The sequence below is a fragment of the Pseudochaenichthys georgianus genome, chromosome 22, assembly GCF_902827115.2.
Source record: "Pseudochaenichthys georgianus chromosome 22, fPseGeo1.2, whole genome shotgun sequence".
NCBI lineage: Eukaryota > Metazoa > Chordata > Actinopteri > Perciformes > Channichthyidae > Pseudochaenichthys > Pseudochaenichthys georgianus.
The window spans coordinates 25,560,097-25,586,562 of NC_047524.1; the positions used below are offsets into that span (position 1 = coordinate 25,560,097).

A 26,466-nucleotide genomic window follows, 5' to 3' on the forward strand; every position below is an offset into this window, starting at 1 on the left:
CCATTTATGTTTAAAGGACAAAGACCACTGTTGTGATCATCTAAATTATTCTAATACAAAATATAATTATCTTTTTATCCCTTGACAGAGTTGACCTAATAATGAATCTCCACTGCATTTCACTAGGCTTTATTTTATGACAATAATTAAAATGTCGTTTTTTTACAAATTATTCCACACTATCACTTTGATTTAGAAATACATAATGTCGATGCAAACATTTAAATATAGACATTGTTGCAGTTAATCTGGTTCATAAATACAAACAAGGATTAAGGCCACAAGTATGTGAAACATTCAGCTCACATGTGAAGAATGTGTTTGGGTTCTGAGTATATAAGCGTGTTTATGATTGTGATGCCAGATGTAATGGCAGCCAAATACTGAGACTTCAGCACACTGTGATGGGTGCCAGGTTGTGTGGTTTATGACTGCACATTAATAACAGAATATTGGCCAGTCCTGCATTAATAAAAGGTGTTGAGCTATGCCAAGTAGTATTGCTGGCTCTTTATTTATTGAGAACTTGAAGAGGACCTGGTACTTAGTCTTGGTTTCAGCAGGTGATGGTCAGCTCTTTCCATAATGGGTTAATCCAGATTTAAACAGTATGCAATATAAAATGTGTACCTGTCTTTAGCTTGCTTTCCTAAATTAATCATCGTTTTAAACTTAGAAAAACAAAGATAAGGGTTACTTCTCTATAGGAAACATGACAACCCCAAAGACAGGTACGCGCACAGCATCAGGCTCCTGTCTGTGTATGCGTGTGAGCAAACAGTAGGCCGCCTCACTGATAGACCGTATTTCCCCCACAGTGCGGAGGAATACACTGAGCCGTACAGCAGTGGTTCGTCCTGCCCGCCCGCCTCCAGCCAGCCTCGCTCAGTGGCAACCTTCCATTTCCTCTCTCCCTGTAGCGTTAGCAGACCAACGTACCCAACCCGAACAAACATGGTGAGTTACTACTCTATCAATTATGTTTCTTCATATGCGCGACTTTATATTTCGTTGGGTTGATTATATGCCAACAAAGGGGTTATAAATTCTCTCCGGATAGTCGTTTTGTTTTAATATGCTGCAGTCTCCATTGCACCGTTGAGTGAGCTAACGCTAGCGGACTAGCTGTTAACACTGGGTGCTAGACAGCGCGAGGAGTTTATCATATCATTTATGATTAAGCTCGTGCACACCAGTGGAATAATAGCGGTATTAATTCAGCACTGAAGTGTAACTCCACGTGTTGCAGGTGACCACGTACTGGCAGGAGTAGCTGCGGTTCGGTTTACAGCCCATGTTAGCATCACAGCTAATGGTAAATTCACTTTGAGTTATGTTCGCTACCTGACAGCTGGAACATCATTCCATTGTATCGCTGAGAGTGTTAACGTTATTTTGCTTCGGCGTCGATAGTGGAAACGAAATTGTTTGTACAAATCAGATTTGTTTTGCCCGTGATGAAACGAAATATTTGACCAGTTGGATTCACAGCTACGAAAGAGACTGACGATGGGCTGTCGTTACAGACACATCTTCACTATTGGACACCGGTTTATGCTGCTACAGCTATTGCCAATGGTGTAATGTAATGTATTGAAGTACATTTACTCAAGTGCTGTACTTAAGTACCTTTTGGGGTACTTGTACTTAAAGTATTTCCATTTTAAGCTGCTCCACACTACAATTTTTAACTTACATTTTTTTTAACAGAATTAGCTACGCGTTTTTAAATATTCGGATTATAATCTACATTATAAATTAAGATATCGAGCAGCAGTACATACAGTAATTTCAGTACATACCGTAATTAGCTCCACCTTTATCAGCAGTGATTAATGCATGATAAATTATAATTTAGCAAATTAATATACAAGATTCTAAAATGGGACATTGCGTTTTATCACCCTTCCAATCGTATTTATACAGTGTCACTTGCCATAATACGTATTGATAACAGCTAATCCTAGTACATTATGTGAGCATTGTAAAAACTGCAGTGATAATAACCAAGAGTCCTAATTAGGTCACGTAATATGGTGTAACACCTGTGCATGTTCCATTTGCCCTATGATAAACTAGATCTAAGTTTGTTGCTTTAAAGATATTATTTGAACACTAAGCTTTATTCACTTTTTTGGTGGTTTCTGATTGATATAAGAAGAACTGTCTGGGCTATTCCATCTGTCATGACGATTCCAAGCAAAAATAAAACCGGTTTATTCTGGGTACATAGCTATGCAAAAATATGAGGTCTGCTTTGTTTGTCCATCAATGCACAATGGAAGGTTCTTAGTCAGTGTCCCTGGAAACAGTCCCCAGGCAGGGCTAGCGTCATGATCTGTAGTTTATAGCTTGCAGTCATGTAATCATTAGGGGAAATGTGATCATATGACCCCTTCTCCAGGCTATATGTAAGTCATAAATGGACACAATCGCTGTGTAAAAGATGCAATCTGTTGAACACATTGTTTGTTCCGTCATTATGCAGGTAACATCTCCTACTTCAGTAAACGCCATGAGACATTCCTGCAGCACTGCAACATGTCACTTAAATGCATGGTTGTATTGGGGAGAAATATTTGCGGGACATAGTGCACCTCCCTCATTTTCGTGTCTTAACCAGTAGACTGTTTTTTCTTTACACCAGTAGAATGACTTTAGTACAGTTACTTGAAGTTGTATGGTTATATAGAGATTTTGTATAGAGATTTGTAGGCATTTGCAGCTTTTTAAAGGTAACATAATTGATTGCAGATTTAACTTTGGGTTAGCCCAACTGAATAGAATAGCAGGATGAGCTGGTTTGGAGTAATAACTCTTCATTTGATTATTCCTATTTGATGATTTCAAAATGTATTTATTGTCCCTCACAGGCATCTGTAGTATTACACTATCTATCATAGACAATGTTTCATACAGGAAGTAGCCAGTGGGATTAATAAATATCTGTAGCAAATTGAAATTGTCATGGTGACTTTCCATTCAGGGGTTTATTTAAGAGAAAAAAATACATGTCTTGTCAGTCATCAAATGTGCTCGTGTTTCGCCTACTTGAAGTGAGAATATACATAAAAACTAAGTTTTCTTCCCTTCAGCATTTGCTTTAGTGTAGTAGTGATTATATGTCATGCTCCAATAAAACATGTTCTTTCAAAAATGACCACATTTAGTGATGTACTCCGTGTCCAACAGGAACATGTTCTGTGTTGCCAGGCATTGCAGCGCCTTGAGAGGAATTTGGCCCGGGTATTAGAGGGGTTAGCAGCTTGTTAACTACAGCACAGACACTCATGCCTACATTCAATTTCACTCACAAACATCCTCGCTGTTATCTTCATCCAAGTTATGAAAGCACAACTTTCAGTGCTTGAGAGCAGTGATACCTTAGATGAAACATTTGAGCTTTGCCCATTATTCTCAATTTTCTCCCTCTTAGTCAGACAATTACAAAATATCATTACAAATCATATATCAATATTTAGAGATTGGATTATCATCATTACTTTCATGAATTTAATTTAAAAATACTTAAGACATTTCATAAGGGTTTTCAGAAAATCAGTACATGCTTCGACTCTAAATATCTGGCAAATTCTTATATGTATTTATATTGATTACATTATTGGTTAAGTCTTAGAAAAAGGGCAGTTTTCCATTTGCGGCTCATTACCTTTAAACAAGCCTTTATAAAGCCGTGTTTATTAAAACAAATCTGACATGATTGTAAAACTGCTGTAACGCCAGCCACCGCCTAAAGTATTGTCTTGCTGAGAATGGATTCGGAACTAGAAAAGTTCCTGAAAGATACCACAGTGCTCCTATTAGCTGTTGTTACCACCGTCTTGGAAATGTAGGGTTGTTGTAACTTTATAAAGTGTTTTCACTTGGTAGGTGAAAAAAAAGAAAAGTATACATTTACAAATGTCTGTTTTCCAATGTAAGTCAATGAGGAATAAGTATTTTCAGACCCAAATTATGTTAGGACAGAAATGCAGTACCATCGTTTGGCCACTACAAACATTTGCTTCATCGGCTGGTGCACTTCCTGGGGGCTTGGTGTGGATTGGGGTGGGGGTTATTTGGCATGACCCGTGATGCTCTCTTGGAGGTCTGCTGACCAGCCAACTGATCCTCCCCAGGAGCTGCAACTGTAGCAGCGAGATGACAGGCCACAGTTTAGCGCTTGCATACAGACACACACAGAGCTCCCCTAGTCTGGGCACTGTTACCCTCACACACCTTAAATCAATTTTCCTGACACGTTTGGGTGACCTCCTCTGGCCTGGCCTCAACACACACACACACACACACACACACACACACACACACACACACACACACACACACACACACACACACACACACACACACACACACACACACACACGCCCTCCCCCATCTGTCTGTCTGTCAAAGTGTTGAAGGCTATTCATCGCTTGAGTTACTGCAGGAGGTGGACACTTCATCTGTGCATCCATCTTTATTGTATATCTGTTGGAGAGACAGCTAAGCCTTCACTGACATGAAGACACAGGCAGTGGGGTTCTGTTTTGCCCCAGCCAGTTGGAGTCAGATGCAGCCGGGGAAGGACAGCGTCTGGTCACGTACATTCACAATCCTGCAGGACACAAGGACAGGGAGAAAGATCAACCGTATTGAGAGACAGACAGTCGGATGGACACGTAACCAGGAGAACATCAACAGAAGGACTGGCTTTCCATCATTTCAGCCAATGGAAGAGGGAGACCTTGCCACCCGCTCCAGAGGGACTGTGAAAACTTCTGTCATCCATCCACTGACAACTAATGGATTGAAAGACAACTATCCAGTTATCTGATCACCATTTACAAGTCCATCCCACTATCTACAATCCTTCAAGACTGGAAACACATTTGTTTTGCAATCTACTGAAGTTTCCTCACCAAAGGTTATGTAACTATTCAGAGATGGCTAAATCTTTTGTCCACCATTCCCTCAATCCATCCATCTTACAAATCGACTGATAGATGTCTGGCCATCATTTTTTGCCTCCACCTGCTCCTTCCATGCTCAGACATCATTCCTGCCCTTCCTGCCACCATTCCCTCGTCATGCTGCCTAAGCAAGTCCCCCTGTACCCACCAGAGGAGGATCTGGTGAGCCTGTCCACCGTCTACGACCTGTTGGACGAACAACAGCACTACTGCAGGGAGCAGGTCCAGCAGCAGGAGAGGAACTACAGAGCCTTCCTGCAGATGATGATGGACTCGTCGTCCAGCCGCATGGACAGCCTGGTCCGAGAGATGCAGGACTTGAGGAGCTGCCTGCAGAGGACCAATTCGGAGCTGGGCGAGGTTAAAAAGCAGGGTGTGCAGAACAGCAAGCACGCCGAGTGCCTAGCTGAAGGTCTGGTGATGGTGCGAGGGGCACTGGACGGCCTCAGCGTCAAACAAGGAGCCTTCGGGGGAAGCGTGGGAGGAAGATGTGTAGATCTGAAGCAGCGCAAAGTTGGTGGCGGGTTAAGGCTGGACGGGGGAGGAAGAGTTGGCGAGGCGAAAAAAAAAACCGCCCCAAAAGCAGTGATGCTGGTGGCAGACCTCACAGATATCCACTTTGATGACATAAAGGTTGTACACAGACACAAACATTTGGAGAGCCAAAACTAGGACCCTCAATGTTCTTAAATAGTAGTAATGGTGATTATAGTAGATGCTGGTCACTGGCTGTGACTGGACTTCAGTATAATTGTGCTAGGGGGCGTGGTCACCTACTTCCATTTAGTGTAAGGTTTGACCTATGATTGTTGCAGTATGATCAGTGTAAGAAAAAAAGTTTTTAGAGAGTACTTGTCCATGGACAAGTGGGTTTGGCAATTTACTTGTCCCAATAAATGTTTCACTTGTCCAGAAAAATCGATCGGCATCGTATTTTACATTTTCCCACGTTTTTTACCGTAAGATTTTACTGCATCACACATAGGGTTGGGTATCGTTTGGATTTTAATGATTCCGGTTACGCTTTTCGATTCCGGTTATCGATTCCGGTTCTTTGAGAGGGTAAAAATAAGTCACATGACAAACTGGGAGAAAAATATATTTATGAAAACATTAAGGCAAATCTGTATTCCTATTTACAAATCACTTCATACTGTTTAATTTTGTTACGGTTATTGAACACAATTATATAAAAATAATTGTTTAGTTAGTTCCAAGTGGTGCAGTTTGAGAATGTACAATTGGCCCAGTCTCCTCTGATATTACGATGCAACCTGCCTGTGAGACAGAGTCCAACCACACAGTCTGTGTGTCCAACACATGTCCTGCAATACACATGCTGCAGCTGCCCAGCTGCTCACTGTTTGTAAAAGTAAATAAATAATATTTTCATTTAATTAAATGTACTTTCTATACCCTGCTTCATAAACAATACTGACATCCCTGTGCTCCTCCGAGTCTGGGGGTCTGGGGATGTGAGGACAGCGCGAGGACACGGACAGGGAGGCTGATTTAATTCATAAAGGAAATGGTGGTCAATATTAACAACATAGGAGCTTAAAGGTGGGGTAGGTAAGTTTGAGAAACCGGCTCGAGATACACTTTTTGTTATATTCCATGGAATGCTCTTAACATCCCGATAGCAATGCATATCTTAAGTGCTTTGACAAAAAATCCATAAAAAAATGTCATCTGTGGAAGCCGTAATACTGTAAAAAGCACGACCAATTATTTTAGCCGGCCCGGCTAAAATAACTGGATGGCCTACCTGCCTGTCAGCCTTCCATCGGGGCACAAACTTATCTCGTGCCCTCATTGGTCATGTGCGCGTTCGTGTGTGTTGGAGGAGTGGCAGATGTTCTCTGGTTGGGTATTTTCAAATTCTAGCGATCTCGAGCTGGTTTCTCAAACTTACCTACCCCACCTTTAATAACCTTCATTACGTGTTAGAGAAAGAACATAAGAAAGTTTCACAAAGATGAGGCTGTTAAACGGACAGCGAATCTGCTGTGTGTAGAAAGAGAGAGAGAGAGAGAGAGAGACGCGCGCTGAGCTGCACCGTGCAGCGATCAGCTGATACGGCAATACGATACTGAGCATAGGGAGAGAGAGCTGCGGTCCGCGGGACTCTGCATCGCCTCCTGTCCTCACAACTCTTATTAATCCCAGTACCGGACAATTGTTATTTGTTCTTACTCGGACCCGAGTTTTGCTTCCCAACCCTGCCACTGTGCTACACGTCCCGCCCCGCCCCCGTCTAACTGTACAGAAAGCGGCGAGATGCATTTCCTTAGGAATCGACAAACAGAACCGAAACTAACATTTCTAAACGAACAATGGCGGACACGGACAATTTGGGAATTAGTTCTGCCTTTTGGAAGCTGAATTTATCAATAATTTGTCAATAAATGAGGGCGGAAAACGTCACTTGTCCATCGGACAAGTCAATTGAAAGATCTACTTGTCCGATATTGTAAATAACAGGTCCCGGACGGTGGGACGTGTGCTTTTTCGCATACTGATGATGGATGTTGCTGATTGGCTGTTTGAGGAAGATGCGTTTTAAAAATGTTGGAAGTACAGGATAAATAGTGCGTTGGTCCCGGACATGTTTTTTTTATAATTCTGTCACTATTTGCGCCCAATCCTTTACCTCAAAGACGAAGCTATTTTGTATTTTTCAAATTGTATTAATTTGTAATCTCTTCCCTTTTTTCTGCCTTCCCTCTGTTTGTTTCGTAGGCTGATCAACTAACAGAAGAGCAGATTGCAGGTAAGGTGACAACAAGAAAAGACATTACCATGTTTCTCCATCTTTTACAGTAAACGCATTCTCTGCCCATGCGTTTGGTTACATCTGCTGTTGCTAAGTTTTCTTCTTTCCCACTTGTGTCTGTCCAGAGTTCAAGGAGGCATTCTCCCTGTTCGATAAAGATGGAGATGGCACCATCACCACCAAGGAGCTGGGCACCGTCATGCGGTCACTGGGTCAAAACCCAACCGAGGCCGAGCTCCAGGACATGATCAACGAGGTGGACGCAGATGGTATGCTGACTGGATTTTGTTGAGCTGGTCAATATAAACCTCTCTTAGCTTTATACAGGGTTCCCGCGGGGTCTTAAAAAGTCTTACATTTGAGTTGGTGAAACCTGCAGGAACCCTGTTTATTGACTGACTGTATTTATAACTTCCTTTCTCTGCGTCTCAAGGCAACGGAACCATCGACTTCCCAGAGTTCCTGACGATGATGGCGAGGAAGATGAAGGACACTGACAGCGAGGAGGAGATCAGGGAGGCCTTCAGGGTCTTTGATAAGGTGTGTGTCTGTTGCGCTGTGAAGGCGAGGCAAACTGAAAATGTATTTTGTTTTTCTCATCAGCAGTTAAGCTTTAAAACTCAATACTTGTTCATACAAAATCTGAATTTCCCTAAACTAAAAAAACATGCAGAAAGTTATATTTTAGCATTTTGATAGCGGTGTCAACGCAAACACTGGCAAAATGGCTAACTGAGCTAACGGCAGCTACTGTTGGCAGCAGTAAGTGTTAGTTTAGCAAAGTAATGCTTTTTGACCATCAGGAAACTCCATAAATCCTAGTTTTGAGGCAGAGCAGACGGACAACATCAGAGGGATCACCAGGGAAAAAGATCTCTATGAAATATGATTCAGTTTCACTACAAATCAATATAGTGCGTAAACCCTTACTCACTTCTCCCTGGATATTGTACAGCTTACTTAACCAAGAACAGGCGTTTCAGGCACAGATCAGTGTAGCACCACAATCATTTTAAGCTGTGTGACTGACTGTAATGCTGTGTGTGCTTCGGCAGGATGGCAACGGTTACATCAGCGCGGCAGAGCTGCGTCACGTGATGACCAACCTGGGAGAGAAGCTGACAGATGAGGAAGTAGACGAGATGATCAGAGAAGCAGACATTGACGGAGACGGACAGGTCAACTATGAAGGTGCAGGAGAGCAATATGTCTTCAAACGTAGCCACACTCATTTATTTTGAACAGTTTTACACAATCTGAAAACTGTTGCTAATGAGTGTTATTATTTGTTTCCGCCCACAGAATTTGTTCAGATGATGACCGCCAAATGAACTGGACTCGCACTGAAGACAAAGAATCAGTCAAATGTTTCACTTACCTCTTATTGCAAAAATCTACATTTATTCATACTGTTCTGTATAGACAACTTAAACTGAATGTTGGAAAACTGAAATCTGTCCATATAAACAAGCTCAAAAAAGGTGACAAAAAGAAAAATTCAAAATGAATCTGCATGTACTGGCTTATATTCCCCGCCCCCCAGCACTGCACTGCCCAATCAGATCTCACTTTGTTAGCCGAGCAGTCTCTCCGCAGCCGGCTGATTGGCCGCTGCTCGTCTGCTTCCTGGTTCCATCTGCCTGATGTTATGACTGTTCTATGGGCTGGCCAATCGCCTTTATTCTAGGTCTTGTCTTTCTTTCTTTCTGTTCTTCGTGCATGCAGCTTTAGATGGGTTACTGTTGAGAGCCCAGTGGCAGGCGGCTGTTGTTGGGTCCTCAGGTTGGCCTGGGACCCACAGAGAGGAGGGAGGGGTTAGGTGACAGATGGATGGAGGTTGGGGGAGTAAACCAGGTTGCTCACCTTGATGAAGTCGGTGAAACAGAGATATTTTTTAGAACACTTTAAAAATAGAATAACCAACTCATTTTAGATTCTGTGTTTCCGGCATGTCAGGATATCCGCTTTATCCTTTGTGTGTTTACCTTTTTTGAGGGGGTGCGGCATAGATTGAGCTCCTTGGGTGTTGTATGTTTGGAGGGGTGGGCTTAAAAATGATCATGTGCAAGAGCAACTTTGGGGCAATATCAATATCATGAGTATCGAGTTCTGTGAGATTTGCAATCTGTGGTTATCACCAAACTCGGGTACAGTTTATTACCTCAAAGCTGGTATCATGATTCTACGGGGGTGTTCATTTCAGTTTAGTGGGGGCAGGGTCGGTGCTGTGCGGCATTTCTATCTTGTGTTTGTGCGTGAGCTTGCGTGTGTAAGTGTGTGTGTGTGTGGGTGCGGCGAGGCCCCGCCCAGTCCAACTGTTCAGTTCAGTTGATCTGCATTCCAAGTTGTACATGCTAGTCTTTACATTTTGTTTTTCCAATAAAAAACCATGAACTATAACTCAGTGGGTCCTCCTGTATTTTCTCTCTGTGGGGGAAGTGCTGCTGGAAAATGACTCATCTGTGCTGCTTCTAGCATGGGATGTCTTTGAGAGTGGACGTGTGAGCAGGGAAACTGACGCACACTTGCAACATCTTTTTGGAGCAGAATCTGTCATCGGAATCTCCTCAATAAGCAATCATTCAAAAGCTTTTCTGGTTTTAAACCAACTAGATAAAATAGAGACAACAAGTCTCAGTTGGATACAAAATGAAGTGATAGCACAGCTTTGGAAATCAAAGGAACACTGGCAAATAGAGAGAAATACTATTCAAACCAGAGATTTAAACAGCATGATTGATCTTTTCCTGGTTGATCCAGTTTTTTAAATAGAACCACTCCATGAAATGAAAAATGTCCATCACACTTCTCATGAGGAAAAAGATGCATTACACATCTTCATTAATACTAACACACCAGTGTGTTTGCAATATACACATTTTGACATGTACAGTTGCAAGAAAAAGTATGTGAACCCTTTGGATTCTCCACACATAGAGTTGTGTGTTCCTTCCAAACAACTCAACTTTGGTTTCATCTGTCCACAGAATATTTTGCCAGTAGTGCTGTGGAACATCCAGGTGCTCTTTTGCAAACTTCAAACGTGCAGCAATGTTTTTTCTGGACAGCAGTGGCTTCCTCCGTGGTGTCCTCCCATGAACTCCATTCTTGTTCAGTGTTTTACGTATCGTAGATTCGTCAACAGAGATGTCAGCATGTGCCAGAGATTTCTTTAAGTCTCCAGCTGACTCTCTAGGATTCTTCTTCACCTCATTGAGCATTCTGCGCTGTGCTCTTGCAGTCATCTTTACAGGACGGCCACTCCTAGGGAGAGTAGCAACAGTGCTGAACTTTCTCCATTTATAGACAACTTGTCTTACCGTGGACTGATGAACATCAAGGCTTTCAGAGATACTTTTGGAACCCTTTCCAGCTTTATGCAAGTCAACAATTCTTAATGGTAGGTCTTCTGAGAGCTCTTCTGTGCGAGGCATGGTTCACATCTGGCAATGCTTCTTAAGAATAGCAAATTCAAAACTGGTGTGTATTTTTTATAGGGCAGGGCAGCTTTAACCAACACCTCCAATCTCGTCTCATTGATTGGACTCCAGATTGGCTGACTCCTGACTCCATTTAGCTCTTGAAGAAGTCTTTAGCCTAGGGGTTCACATACTTTTTCCACCCTGCACTGTGAATGTTTACATGGTGCGTTCAATAAAAACATGAAAACATATAATTGTTTGTGTGGTATTATCAATCAATCAATCAATGTTTATTTATATAGCCCAATATCACAAATGTTACATTTGTCTCAGTGGTCTTCACTGTGTACAGAATATCAGTATGACAATACGACACCCTCTGTCCTTAGACCCTCACATCGTACAAGGAAACACTTCTGAAGAAAACCCACAGTTTAAAGGGAAAAATGGGAGAAACCTCAGGGAGAGCAACAGAGGAGGGATCCCTCTCCCAGGACGGACAGACGTGCAATAGATGCCGTGTGTAAATTGAAAAGATAATACATTTGCTACATAGGTAGTCCAAATGTTTGGAAATGCATGTGTGTATAATAGGAAGATGAATCCACGAGGATATCCATCCAGGACCGATGATCCAGGACCACAGCCACGACTCGCGATCCAGGGCTCGCGATCCAGGACACAGGACCGCAGGATCATCCATGACTCCGGATCCCGGCGTATATCGACACCAAAAAGAAAGACATTTGGGGAAGCTGGGTTAATCGGAACATGAGAGTTCACAGGTATAGACAGAGAGAAGGAAGAAGTAAGATGTCCCCCGACAAACTAAGCCTATATCAGCAAAACTAGGGGCTGAATCTAATCAGCCCTAACTATAAGCTTTATCAAAAAGGAAGGTCTTAAGCGCACTCTTAAAAACGGATAGGGTGTCTGCCGCCCGAACACAAACTGGAAGCTGATTCCACAAATGTGGAGCTTGATAAGAAAAGGCTCTGGCTCCCATTGTACTTTTAGAGACTCTAGGAACAACCAACAACCCTGCATTCTTGGAACGCAATGCCCTAGTAGGATAGTAGGGTATAATGAGTTCTTTAAGTTAAGATGGCGCCTGCCCATTAAGGGCTTTGTAGGCAAGAAGAAGAATTTTAAATTCTATCCTGTGTTCTATAGGGAGCCAGTGTAAGGCAGCCAGAACAGGAGTAATGTGGTCCCTTTTCCTAACTCTGGTTAGTACACGAGCCGCAGCATTTTGAATCAGCTGAAGCGACTTGACTGACTTCTTGGTACTCCCTGATAATAAAGAGTTACAATAATCCAGCCTAGAAGTAACAAATGCATGGACTAGTTTCTCTGCATCGTTTTGAGGCAAGATATGCCTGATTTTTGCAATGTTACGTAGATGGAAGTAGGCGGTCCTTGAAATTGATTTTATGTGGGCGTTAAAGGATAAATCCTGATCAAATATAACACCAAGATTCCTTACAGTCTCACTGGAGGCCAAATTAATGCCATCCATAGTTAGTATATCTTTAGATAATTTGTTTCGTAGATTCTTCGGGCCAAGTACAATAACTTCAGTTTTTGGTCGTGTTTAACATCAAAAAGTTTAAGGTCATCCACGTTTTTAAGTCCTTAAGGCAGTCTTACATTTTATTTAGATGATTAATTTCATCAGGCTTGATTGATAAATATAGTTGAGTATCATCCGCATAACAATGAAAGTGTACAGAATGATTCCTTATAATAGTGCCTAACAGAAGCATATATAATGTGAACAAAATAGGTCCGAGCACTGAGCCCTGTGGCACTCCATGGCTAACTTTGGTTTGCGTGAAAGATTCATCGTTAACATGTACAAACTGAGAGCGTTCAGATAGATAGGACCTAATCCAGCCTAAAGCAGTTCCCTGTATGCCAACTAAGTGCTCTAGTCTTTGCAATAGGATATCATGGTCGATAGTATCAAATGCAGCACTGAGATCGAGTAAACAAGAATAGAGACAAGTCCCTTGTCTGAGGCTATTAGAATGCCATTTGTGACTTTAACCAGGAGCTGTCTCTGTGCTATGATGGTGTTCTAAAGCCAGACTGAAAATCTTCAAATAATCATGTTTTTTAAGTAATCACACAGCTGTTTAGTTTTTATTAGTTAAAAGCAGACTGTGTTTGTCTATTGTTGTGACTTAGATGAAGATCAGAACCATATTTTATGAGGCAACTTATGCAGAAATCCAGGTAAGTTCCAAAGGGTGGTCACATCTTGCAACTGTACATGATGCATTATATTGCACATAATTCTCCAATGTTTATATTTTACTAAAAAACACAATTTAATATTTTTTTTGCTACTTTTGTCATTTATATATTAATATTTTCTATTTTTTGCATATTCATTGCACATTTTCGTTAACTTTTTATGTTTATATATTTAAATTAGATTTTGAAATGAAGCTACGACCCAATATCCCCCGGATATTCTGATTCTGATTAAAGGAGCTTTTTAAAACAAGTTGTCCCAAGCACTATTGGTGTTATGAACTGTCACGCCCTCACTTATCTACTGGCCCATCAGTGTATGGCAGTGTTTATTAGGGGGGGGGGGGGGGTCACAAGGACTTCTCCAGATCGTCTGTCTGCAGATGAGGAGGCGTTGCTAGGCAACAGAGTCAGGCATGTGGTGGGTGGAAGTGGAAGAAGAGGGAGAGAAACCCATGGGAGTTTGAGGAGACGGGGGGCTAAGACAATAATAGAAACCCAGGCAGGACTGGAGGAGGGATGAAAAGAGATTCACAGTGCGTCTTAAAAACAAATAACCTCCCCCCTCCTTCTGAGAGGCCTTGTGCTTCAGTCTGATGCTGAAGCTGATTTTATTTAAGTGTTTGGCCTAAAAAGTGTTTTAATCCAACAAAAAACACATCAATGCTTCTCTGTGCTTCTTCACTGCCAGCGTGTCATAAGCATCACACACACACACACACTACACACACACACACACACACACACACACACACACACACCACACAGCACACACACACACCACACACACACACACACACACCACACACACACACACACACACACACACACACACACACACACACACACACACACAACTCCTGCTCCAGCTTTCACACACACATATTTAAGTTCCTCACCTGACAGCCAAGAGAGTGTGTGTTGGACGTCCCATGATACTGTATGGAAAGATATTCTAAATCTTACGGTTATTATTTTCCTTTTTGTGTCTTTACATTACATTGCATTTAGCTGACGCTTTTATCCAAAGCGACTTACAATAAGTGCGTTCGACCAACAAAATACAAACTTGAAGAAAACAGAATCATATCAGGTTTCATAGAGCAAAAACATTTCAAGTGCTACTCAACTGGCTTTAGGTAAGCCAGTCCTTTATTAGTATATAAGTGCTTTGTTAATAGTTCTATCGCTGCGAAGTGGAGTCGAAAGAGATGAGTTTTCAGTCCTGCGCCGGAAGGTGTGTAAGCTTTCTGCTGTCCTGATGTCAATGGGGAGCTCATTCCACCATTTTGGAGCCAGGATAGCAAACCCACGTGTTTTTGCTGATGGGAACTTGGGTCCCTTTCGCAGCGAGGGTGCAGCAAGCCATTTTGTTGATGCAGAGCGGAGTGCACGTGCTGGGGTGTACGGTTTAACCATGTCCTGGATGTAGGAAGGGCCAGATCCATTCGCAGCATGGTACGCAAGTACCATTGTCTTGAAGTGGATTCTAGCAGTTACCGGAAGCCAGTGGAGGGAGCGGAGGAGCGGCGTGGTGTGGGAGAATTTAGGAAGGTTGAAGACCAAGACGAGCATTCTGAATGAGCTGCAGAGGTCGGATGGGCACATGCAGGTAGACCAGCCAGGAGGGAGTTGCAGTAGTCTAGGCGTGAGATGACGAGAGCCTGGACCAGAACCTGCGTCGCTTTCTGGGTCAGCTGGGGACGTATCCTCTTTACGTATCCTCTTTACTCCCAACATGCTTTGTTCCTTTGTGTAAATCACTAAACATTTGCTAAAAAAAGATTCTCATGTAAGTAACCTAATGCACACACAACCCCAGGTATAACCTTTATAGAAAATGTTTTTTTAGCGCTGAAAAACAATCAAATTTTAGAAACACTGGCGTGTCGTTTTGCAGTTCCAAAATATCAATATTTTCTCTTTTTTTCACTTTAACACTGACTGTGATCACCAACAGTGGGCGTCTAGTTTCAGGGAGAATCAGCCAGATTTAGATTCAGATTAGATATTGGGTGAGTTGAAATTCAAACTCTTAATGAACCGTGTGCAGTCACTAATTATCGTGCAATATTAATTATTTGAACAATATATGAAGAACTACATAATTTTTTTAATCTTTACTAAAACAAAACATATGATTTCCAATGAAAAACAACCAATGTCGCAATTTTGTGTTAATTAATTTTACTGTAAAAAGCTGAAAAAAAGAAGAATTTTCCATCCATCAATATTCTAACGCTTATCTGAGTCGGGTACCCAGCCGCTTGTTCTTTCGGGACCAGTGGACTGAGACTCCTTTATGTATTTTATAATCCCTTTTTGGTCTGAGAGGGTGTTGCTTACCCACACAGTTGTGTCTATATTAGTTTCTCTTGTCTGTACTAAACAAATATATTAAAAGAACATTTAGCCAACCAACTAACATTTTTACTGAACAATGTGAACTTCCTGATGAGATGACCTTTAAAGGGAGACTAATTTGTTAGTGATACCTGCAGTCTGGCAGGTGTGTGTGTGTGTGGTGTGTGTGTGTGTGTGTGTGTGTGTGGGGGGGGGGTGATCCTGACACTCACAGACAAAGCCTGTCAGCGCTGTTATCCTCTGATAAAAACACACAAAGGAGGACACATCTATGCACTGACAGACACACACCTGAGAGAGTAACACACACCCTGGCCCGAGGTCACAGCGAGAGGGAACACCACACCAGAATATCGCAGCATACGTACAAATACTGCGAGATCTATAAGAATGATAAGCCAACGCTTTGTTAGCATTCAGTTGCATAGCATTAGCCCATGTTAGGTCTGTCTGGATGATTCTATAGCGGTTAATAAACTTGTACATGTTAAGGTCCTTTATCCACACACACTTGTAAACTTAACATGGGCCTCCAAATGTTTAAATAGCCGACATCAGTAACAGTAATCGGTCCGTTTTCTCTGAATTCATATGGACAGATGACATTAGTTAACTCTTTTTAATATTAATAATGCTCCACTGTTAGTACTATAGCATCTCTTTGTAAGGGCATTTATATTTCGCACATCCTTTATTAATGTTGGTCGGAATACAGCTGACAGATGACTGGTGAAAGCTGATAGCTAAGAGGCGAAGTCCCTCCCCTTCCGGGGGAGCTCCATGGGACCTTATTTCGGAAAAAGTAGGCTTATTTGAGACAAGCGAGACCTGCGCAATTTCGAGTCACCGTCTTGCGAGTGCGTTGACATGATGGTTAGTAATTTGTCTTGACTTGCTCTGGGAGGCTCGTCTACATGAGACGTTGAATCTCGCGGGACAAAGACGCCCGCAGCCTTTGAGAGTGAGGCGCGGCGCGGTGAGCGGCGCAGTTCCTCTCCACGTCCTGCGGAAGCGAAATGCTTGATGGGAAACGACTCGCTGGTATCTGGTAAGTAGAAGAAGAAGAACGAGAAGAAGAAGAAGAAGACGAAGCCGACTCATGACTCCGAGCTGTCCGAACTTTCAGGCAAGCTTTTTGAGACCTCCCCCGGCTGCGATCGGCTATTCTCGTCTACTTTCGAGGCGAGCCGCAACGGGTCTCAAACAAGCCTAATCACTCCAAGTCTGGGCATGTTGAGAGCTGTACATACACACAAGGGGAGTTAATCGGTTCCGTAAGAGCCAGCATGCGGGACCGGGATTCTGGGGTTTGTAGTCTTTCTAGTTGCGTATTAAACCATAGTCTTATATTTCAACAGTTTTACGACAAACGTTGACTTTTTTGACATGGAAATAAATTTTTAAGATTGACAAACATCATATGTCAGCAACCGGGGCTCGGCCAACGGAGCTCGGATATCCGCCGTCGCGGACACTGGCGCGCAGTCGGACATTTGGTCTCTGGAGGAGTTCCTGGCCTGCGGTTTGGGCGGGACCTGCGACCCGTCAGCCTCAGCCTGTCGGCCGCCAACCGCTCTCCTATAGCCATCGAGGGAGCGTTCTTCGCTAGGCTCTCGACGACCTGCAGCGGGGGGTGTGTTACATCCTGCCGTTCCATGGTATACGTGAGCAGCTCAGTCCGGGCTATGTACCTCTCCTACGAGTCGTTGCTCAACCTCGGCCTCTTGCCCGTGAACTTCCCGTCGGACGACGTTGCAGGGGGGCCCAAAGACAGGCGTAGCCCTGACGCGGCTGACACGCCAGACCAGCCCTTGTCCGTCAATGCGACGAGGTCAACCAACGGCGGCTAAGTGGGGTAGGGGTGCAACAACTAATCTACTTAATCGATTAAAATCGATTACCAAATTAGTTGCCAACTAATTCAGTCGTCGATTCGTTGGTGACGTCATCACGTGCGTTTTACGCGCCGTTAAACTACAACGTTATTGGTACTGGAGACATTTAAAAAATATATGTCATGTATTATTGATACAAAAACATTATATCGCAGTCTTAGTGTGGCCAGCTCGTTTATAATATGTAAAAAGACAAACAAATGCGTCTATGATGTATTTTCGATCAGACGAGATCACTCTCCCTGGTCTGTGTGGGAGGGGGCGGGGCAGTTTACACACACGCGGCTGCTACATGCAGCAACACACTGCGGAGATGGCGGAGAGAACGCCGCTCCGAGGTGCGGTTAAACTTTACCCGTCTCGATGCTCGTTGCCAAAAGTGCAATAAGAGTTTAGCATGTAAGGGAGGTAACACGAGCAATTTGTCTAAACATTTAGCAAAAGTGCTCCACATCCAGACGGAGGAATGCACCGGGTTCGACTGTCTTTCTAGCAGCTCTGTAGCCCCGTCCACGAGTAACGTTTCCACGTCAGGTGTTATGTATGCTAGCAGCAACACACCGAGTTAACTACATCAGTGGTTCCCAAACGGTGTGCCGCGGCACACTGGTGTGCCGTGAGGCAAGTCCGGGTGTGCCGTGGGATTTTGTGACAACCATACGTTATTATTGCAATATACAACTACATAAAAATAATTATTTTTTTATTTACTATATCAGTACTTTGTAGGTTTATATGTACGTAATCTGCGCGACTACATCTCCACCTGCAGTGCTGCATAAACATGGCTGAGTCAGCGATAACTCTCGAGGGGTGGAGGTATGCCCATTATTTTGAGTTCGTCCGAAGAATAGACAGGAATGTGACGGTGAGGTGCAAACTGTGTCCAGGCCAGAAGCTGTTATCCACTGCTGTGACACCACTCAAACCTCAACAAGCACCTGCAAATAACACATGCTAAGGTGGAGCTACCGCACACGCTATGTGTTTGTTTATATCACAGTCTGTTCTTCTTCTCTGTCTTCCGGTTGTTGCCTGTTTTGAATGACGAATACACACTACCGCCGCCTGCTGGTAAGGAGAGTTATTGCCACTCACGCATGCGCAGTTCGTACGTGCTCGGCTTAATTCTTTGCGGTGTCTGGTTCCAGTGCAACACATGGCCAACACGCAGGAGAACACGCCGACGCAACAGAGTGAGCAGAGATAGACTGCGCAAAATATACAGATAGCAGGAGACAGAGAACAGCCATGGTCAGATAGGAAAACATTCAGGATGGAAACTGAACTAAAGAGAACATTTGAAACGTTAGCAGTCTGCGTGATCTGCCTGCAGGGAGGGGCGGGCCGGCCCTGCGAGTAAAGTAACGAGTTACTTTATGTAGAGAGTAACGAAGTAGTGTAATACTTAAGTAATATGTAATATGTAATATATTACTTTTTTTTAGTAACGACTCTGCTGAAATGTTACATTTATAATTTGTAGTTCAGGACCATGGACAATGCAGCTTCCTTGCATTGACAGTTATCTGTGCTGAATTTCCTTTGTCTCATTTTTAATGTTGTGACCTGTCTGGTTTAAATGAGTGTGTTGCTGCTTTGATGAAGCCTAATTTGATAACGTTTCAAATTCATTTCTGAAATATTTCGTTACTAAATATTTCATGAGTAATATAGTTGTCTTTGTTACATTTTATTTGGCATTTGTAAATAATTATGCACATTTACAGATATTTACATATGAGTGATAACACGTGTTATCAGGGCTATTTTGCACAATAGGTGTGCCTTGAGATTTTGACTTGTCCTTTGGTGTGCCTTGGGCACAAAACGTTTGGGAACCACTGAACTACATTATATAAACATGGGGTAATGATTTGAGGTAACTGAATTAGTTAGTTTGTTAAAGTTTCAGCTATTCTGTTTACAATTCTGTTATCACATTATTTATTATTTGCTAAAACACTGTTGTTTCTTTTGATGTGAAATATTATTTATTTAATTTAAATGAAAAGCAATATTCATTTTGTAAACAATTTGTTTAGTTAATTTAATAATATGTATTTTTTAATCAAGTATTCATCTTTATTGTCTTCATTGTTAGTTTCCACATGCCTAAAACAACCTCAAACTAAATCTAAAAGTTGATGGCTAAATAAGAGCGTTTGAGAAATTGTGCAAGGCATAATAGTCCGAATAGTCGATTAATCTGTTTCATTAATCGATAGATTAATCGACTATCAAATTAGTCGTTTGTTGCAGCCCTAAAGTGGGGCCAGGTGACCCCCAGGACGCCCAGTGCTCATGTCCTCAGCGCACGGTCCCCCCGGCGCGCCCCGCAGCACTGCCGTTCCCTTGTACGCCAGAGAACAACAACCGGATGAAAGGTTGGCTACTCGGGAGATATGCCTCGTCGACATTCAATACTTGCCCCCTATCGAGATGCACGTGGACCCCGCAGCTACGCCTAAGGCATGCCACACCGCGGCTACAGTGCCTCTACACTGGCAGCGGAGGGTCCACGATGACCTCCTGCGGGACGAAGCCCTTGGGGTCATTGAACACGTGCCATACGGCGAGCCAGTGGCGTGGTGCCATCGTATGGTAATCACTCGGAAGCACGACGGCTCCCCCCCGCAGGACCGTGGACCTCTCCCCCCTCAACAAGTTCTGCCAATGTGAGACCTTCGCCACTGGGTCCCCGTTCCACCCTGCACGCCGCGTCCCGAAAGGCACCTGGAAGACCGTCACGGGCGCCTGGAACGGCTACCACAGTGTCCCCCTGCGTGAGTCGGATCGCCACCTCAGATCAGACTCAAATGGGTGTGTCCCAGTCAAAAGCCCAGCGGATGCCAGTGGCTGGGGGTGTTGCCAAATTGCTAGAGGGCGTTGCCCAATTTCCCCATTTGTTCAATTACAGGATTTAACCATGAGATGGCGCTTCATTCACAAAATACAAGACAACTGAGAACTGGGTGGCAACTTAGTCTGTTTGCAGCTCTGCAGTGGTGCTGAATACTGTAGCATTTAATCACTTATTTGTTACAGTATGGTTTTCACAAGCTACTATAATGAAAAAACATCAATATTTTAGATCAAATAAAGTATATAGTTTGCTTTATGCAGTATATTTCTTGTAATATTGTTGGGGTGTTTTTACACCGTACAGTAGATTGAAGTAAATCAACTTCTACATTAAGATAAGATAAGATGGACCTTTATTAATCCCGTGGGGAAATTCAGTAGTTCAAACAGCAACAAGGTGAGAGTGAAAAACAGGACAGCACAGATTCACACAGATTAATACAATCAAAAATAAGATGAGCGATAATAATAATGAGAAACTATGAAATAAGAAATGAATAAAACTAAAATGTAATTATCATATCATATATTATAATGTATTGTATTATTAAGTAATATCATACATTAACCCCATTATAGCAGATGCCACATTGAATGGATGAACACATTTATGCATCAATAATTACAACAGAGTATTTCTAAATACAAGTTGTAAAAATACTTATATGTATTTAATATTAACCCTTTGGAGTCGACCGTCACGCCCATAGATATATATATAAACACTAGATGACTCACTCGCGCTGCTGGCCAATTGAGACCGACGTTGCCACTTGGCCGCCATCTTGCTACAGGCAGTTCTCTCATTCATAACATTATGGTTTACTATTTAAATAACCATAGCTTGCTCAATTTTCAACCAATTTTCAAACGGTTTGGTTTTTTATAAACATCAAAGATGTAGTTATGATACTGCATACTTATAATCATGGACTTTCATATGAAAATAACATTAATCAGATAAAGCAATAGCTATACACACACACACACAAGGTATTTATATTAAATATTTGCCGGTGTATATATTTCCATTTATTTTATTATATTGTTAATATTTCAATAAATTATAAAATTAAAATACATTTATATTTTATATATAAAAATCGGTCTCATGTTACCACTCTGTAAGCCAAGAGTTGTTAATTTAGCAATGCCTTAGCTTTAAGAACAGGGACACAACTAATGACAATAGCATATGTTGGTATATTATTTAGATATTCACACCTTTATCAGAAGAACCAAACCAACATAAAATGTGCTCACAGACAGGCCAGTTCTGTCTAATTTATCACAATTATTTTTGACATGAGATCTTCATATCATCCTAGTTTTGTATTTAGTTTCTAGATTTGTAAACAAATCCAGAACCTTTGAAATATGTTATTGAAAAAAGACCAAGAATAATATAAACTGTACCATGTGTCCTTTTGTGTCCTTCTGTAGTCCATTTGTGGTTTGTCTTGTCTCACCCCGGCTGATATATCACAAAATCCAACAACAAACAATTTAAACATAAACTATCCTATGTGTCCTTGGGTGTTATGAAAGGCGGCCCCCCAAAATAAATGTATTATTATTATTAAGAAGAACACATGGCACACCAACAATCAATCACCGTCCAGCCTCAGCTTTGGTATTCTTTCACAACCATGTTATGGGTTTATTAGACTGAGCAAACATAAACATATGTGGGGAACATAGTGCTGCGTCTCCTGTCCGGTCAAATTCCTCACTCCTGAAGTGCTCACTGCAGAGCAGTGTCCTGTCACAGGAAACAAAACCGTCCCTTCTTTGGGCGAGTTCCCACTGCCTCCTCCTCTCTTTGGTTTTGGGAAACCTTAAAAACATGAGAAAGGTAGCCAGATATATAAATTATTGTCAACATGTTCCTCCCTTCTTTCCTTTAACATTAAGGGTAGGACAAAAATACACACCGAAATTATCATATTTTTGGTATGTATGCATGTATGTATAGCCTACTTTAAGAATAAGACAACCACACTAAGAGTAATAAAAAAGGTGTCCAATAGAAACATTAAATAATTGTGTAAAGAAATGGTAACAACATATTAAAGAGGCTGGGTCAACAACAATATTGCAATACTATTATCTCACATAGCCCCACTGATCCTGTGTAGCAGGACTTGTAATGTACATACATCCACTAAGTAATTAACGATTATCCTAATTTTAGTCATAATATTGTCATATCTTACACGTGAAAGGTGATCCCACGGGTTCTTGTTTCCAGACTGCGGTGATTAGAGCATCCGTAGGCTGCACAAAAGTCCGGCATAGTCAGGTACTTCTGTAAACACAAAGCCAGCAAATTCCTGTATCATAATGCAAGATGTTTTTAACAAGCCAAACCACTTGGAAGAAATCATGTGTAACTTAAGTTGTGTTGAAAGAAAGAGAGAGCTGCTCTCCCACTGGTGGAGTTGTGGGTCAACTTTGTAATACTAGGTCTCACTGACAGCCTCTTGTTATTAGCCAGCTAATAAATACAACCACATACACAAAGAAAAGCTGCAATTTCAACATGTCCAAGCATCCTGTTCATAGCCATGCTAATCATGTTTATAATAAACCAAACCGTTTGTAAATCAGTCAAGATTTCAGTGAGTTAAGAGTATTTTTGTGCAGATCACTCACCTGACAACAGCTACCAGAACGCGAATCAGAGTAACGGAGCGTCCACACTACAGCTCCAAAAATAGCTTGGAGCTGGGCGTGTCTGGAGCTTGGGGATTTTTATTCAAGCAACACGGCCAACAACACAATCACATGAATCTCCCGCCCCCGACATACAAAGCAAAAACCCCGGGGATTTTATGGGAGCAATATATATTAAACTCCCCAAACAGGCGATAACCTACCAGTTTCCCCCACTGTCTCTGCCACCTCCTCCATGCCTGGTTCCTCCGGTTTGTATCCCGGAGGTGAAGAGGGTCTGGTCATACAAAACCGGGTGATTCGCTACGGCGATAGTTAGTTTCTCCTCCGACTTTTTTTGAAAATATAGAAATGAACGGCGGGATATCTCTCCCAGCTTAGACGCGGTTTGATTGGCTAGCGCTTCAGCTGTCAGATTTTGGGAAACGGGATTTGATTGGCTGGCGCTGGCTACTCCGGCGTCCAGGCGACCAGAAGTTGAACATGTTCAACTTCTGGTCGCCTGGGTCGCCTGAGACGCCTCGCTCGGCTACCCACAATTCAGTTCGGCGAAAAAGCGCGGCTACGTGACGTCACCCCATTGAAAGTGAATGGGCAGCTTGGAGCTGCTTGGAGCTTTCGACGCTCTCGACGCTGTAGTGTAGACGGGCCGTAACGGAGCGTCCACACTACAGCTCCAAAAATAGCTTGGAGCTGGGCGTGTCTGGAGCTTGGGGATTTTATTCAAGCAACACGACCAACAACCAATCACATGAATCTCCCGCCCCCGACATACAAAGCAAAAACCCCCGGGGATTTTATGCGAGCAATATATCTATAAACTCCCCAAACAGGCGAAAACCTACCAGTTTCCCCCACTGTCTCTGCCACCTCCCTCCATGCCTGGTTCCTCCGGTTTGTATCCCGGTAGGTGAAGAGGGTCTGGTCATACAAAACCGGGTGATTTGCTACGGCGATAGTTAGTTTCTCCTCCGACTTTTTTTGAAATATAGAAATGAACGGCGGGATATCTCTCCCAGCTTAGACGCGGTTTGATTGGCTAGCGCTTCAGCTGTCAGATTTTGGGAAACGGGATTTGATTGGCTGGCGCTGGCTACTCCGGCGTCCAGGCGACCAGAAGTTGAACAATGTTCAACTTCTGGTCGCCTGAGACGCCTCGCTCTGCTACCCACAATTCAGTTCCGCGAAAAAGCGCGGCTACGTGACGTCACCCCATTGAAAGTGAATGGGCAGCTTGGAGCAACTTGGAGCTTTCGACGCTGTAGTGTAGACGGGCCGTAACTGTTGACTGTAGCAAGATGGCGGCCGGTCAGCTACGCTGGAAAATCTCCCATGAGCCATCTAGTGTTTATATATATCTATGGTCACGCCGGCGTGATCAGATCACATGATCTGTTCAAGCCGGTGCCGCATAAAAAACAGTCCGGACAACATTGCCGTGTGTTTCTGTCGAAAGTACTGGAAAAAGACCCAGTAAACACGGAGATACGATGATATAAAGTTAATACATTTCAAAAGTATGAAAAATGGAAGCACATATTTGAATATTTTCGCCGTATTTGATCATTTTACGAAACGGAAAATACTGGAAACTGTAGATTCTGCTCAACAGGATGTATTTACCAGGGAGGGGGTGAGGTAATCAAACGAGAAGGGTCTAGCTGCGGCCGCGGCCAGGGCTGCAGTCGAATAGTCCAAAGATCAGCTCCTAAATTCTAACCCTATCGTCTATTCCTTGACCTCTGAGTGAAACGTCACGGGGTTAAGGGATAGTGGATAGGAGAATTCAAAAGGACTTCAGGGTTTCCCACACATAGACTATACTTGGGCGGGCCGCCCAGGTATATTAACGGCCGCCCAAGTATATTTCACGACACATTTAGTTTTTAGTTTTTTTTATTTAAAAATGAATTATTTTATTTTATTCGTACGTGACCACGACGCCATCTGCGATCGATTAACTTGTGGACAATGATCCCTCGCTCCCTTGCACTGATCTCGCCTCCTTCTGGCCTGTTAAGTGGCCTGCCTCACACAGGGTGACTGGCTGTCCACATGATGTGGCCTGCCGACATGGCCACTGTCATATAGATCATAAATCAAAGCCCTTGATTGGTCTCTGTGTGTCATTCAAGCTCGGGATAACCTCAGCTCAGGTGAGGTAAAGGACTCTCTGAGTGTTTAGATAGTTAACTTAGTCTAAGTTCTCAGTGGGTCTCAAACAGTGTGTTCACCATTTAACACATATTTCCATTTGAGAGGGTAGTGATTGGTCTAATGGATAGTGAGGTGGGCTGAAGATCGGAAGGCTGTGAGTTCAAATCCCGCCAGGAACACCACCACGATTGTGCCCTTGAGTAAGGCATTTAGCCCTTAGTTACTCCAGGGAGAATGTCCCTGTAATCGGTCATTATAAGTCGCTTTGGATAAAAGCGTCAGCTAAATGAAATGTAATGTGATTAGTAAAATATGCATGAATAAATAAATAAAAAGTTAACTGGGTGAAAAAAGGTAAGATACACTTTTAAAACTTGTTGAGAGAAAACTAGTCTTTGCTGCAAGGAAAAACTTCCAGAGAAAACCCAGTTTAAAGGGAAAAATGGGAGAAACCTCAGGGAGAGCAACAGAGGGATCCCTCTCCCAGGACGGACAGACGTGCAATAGATGCCGTGTGTAAATTGAAAATAGTGTATTTACTGACGTATTTTATATCGTAGGCCAAAACGTGTAATCTCTTCAGTTTGGTTAACACCAGACCTTATGTCAGGCATTTAACGACAAACACTTTCAATAAATTGACTTCGAGACGAGGGAACAGGAAGTGGTAAAAAGTATGTTGTGGGTTTTCAGGACACATTTGTGCTCCACTTTAATACATTGCCTGAAATGATGTATGTATAAAATGATCCAGTTCTCATACAGACAGAATAAGAGAGGTGGAGGACTTGCTACCATTTTCTCTAATGACTTCACATGTTCCAAGTGTTGTTTTGGAGACTTTTCTAGCTTTGAATACTTAACTGTTACAATCTACGTGTCGACCCCCTAAGCACAACGCCAATTTCATCTCTGAGTTTTCAGATTTGATGTCAATAGTTCTTACCAGTTAGTTACTATAGGATTATAGCTAAATCTCAAAACATTTTAATATCGTGGAAAAGTTGATTCATTTCAGTATTTCTATTTAAAAAGGGAAACTCATATATTATATATGATTTGTTTTAATCTTGATGATT

General features: G+C 42.6%; 1 protein-coding gene and 1 long non-coding RNA gene across 2 annotated transcripts; one reads left to right on the forward strand and one right to left on the reverse strand.

Annotated features, from left to right (window-relative positions):
- The first annotated feature begins 839 nt into the window (after positions 1–839).
- Positions 840–10,149, forward strand: calm1a (calmodulin 1a). Its single transcript, XM_034111308.2, has 6 exons — positions 840–957; positions 7,716–7,746; positions 7,875–8,018; positions 8,183–8,289; positions 8,805–8,940; positions 9,052–10,149. The coding sequence occupies exons 1-6, from the start codon at positions 955–957 to the stop codon at positions 9,078–9,080; spliced, it is 450 nt and encodes a 149-aa protein (XP_033967199.1). The 5' UTR covers positions 840–954; the 3' UTR covers positions 9,081–10,149.
- An 11,670-nt stretch (positions 10,150–21,819) lies between these two features.
- Positions 21,820–23,242, reverse strand: LOC139436062 (uncharacterized). The gene is made up of 3 exons (XR_011645273.1): positions 23,210–23,242; positions 22,771–22,862; positions 21,820–22,391 (listed from the first exon to the last, which is right to left on the reverse strand). It is a non-coding gene; the product is annotated as an uncharacterized lncRNA (long non-coding RNA).
- Positions 23,243–26,466: the final 3,224 nt, after the last annotated feature.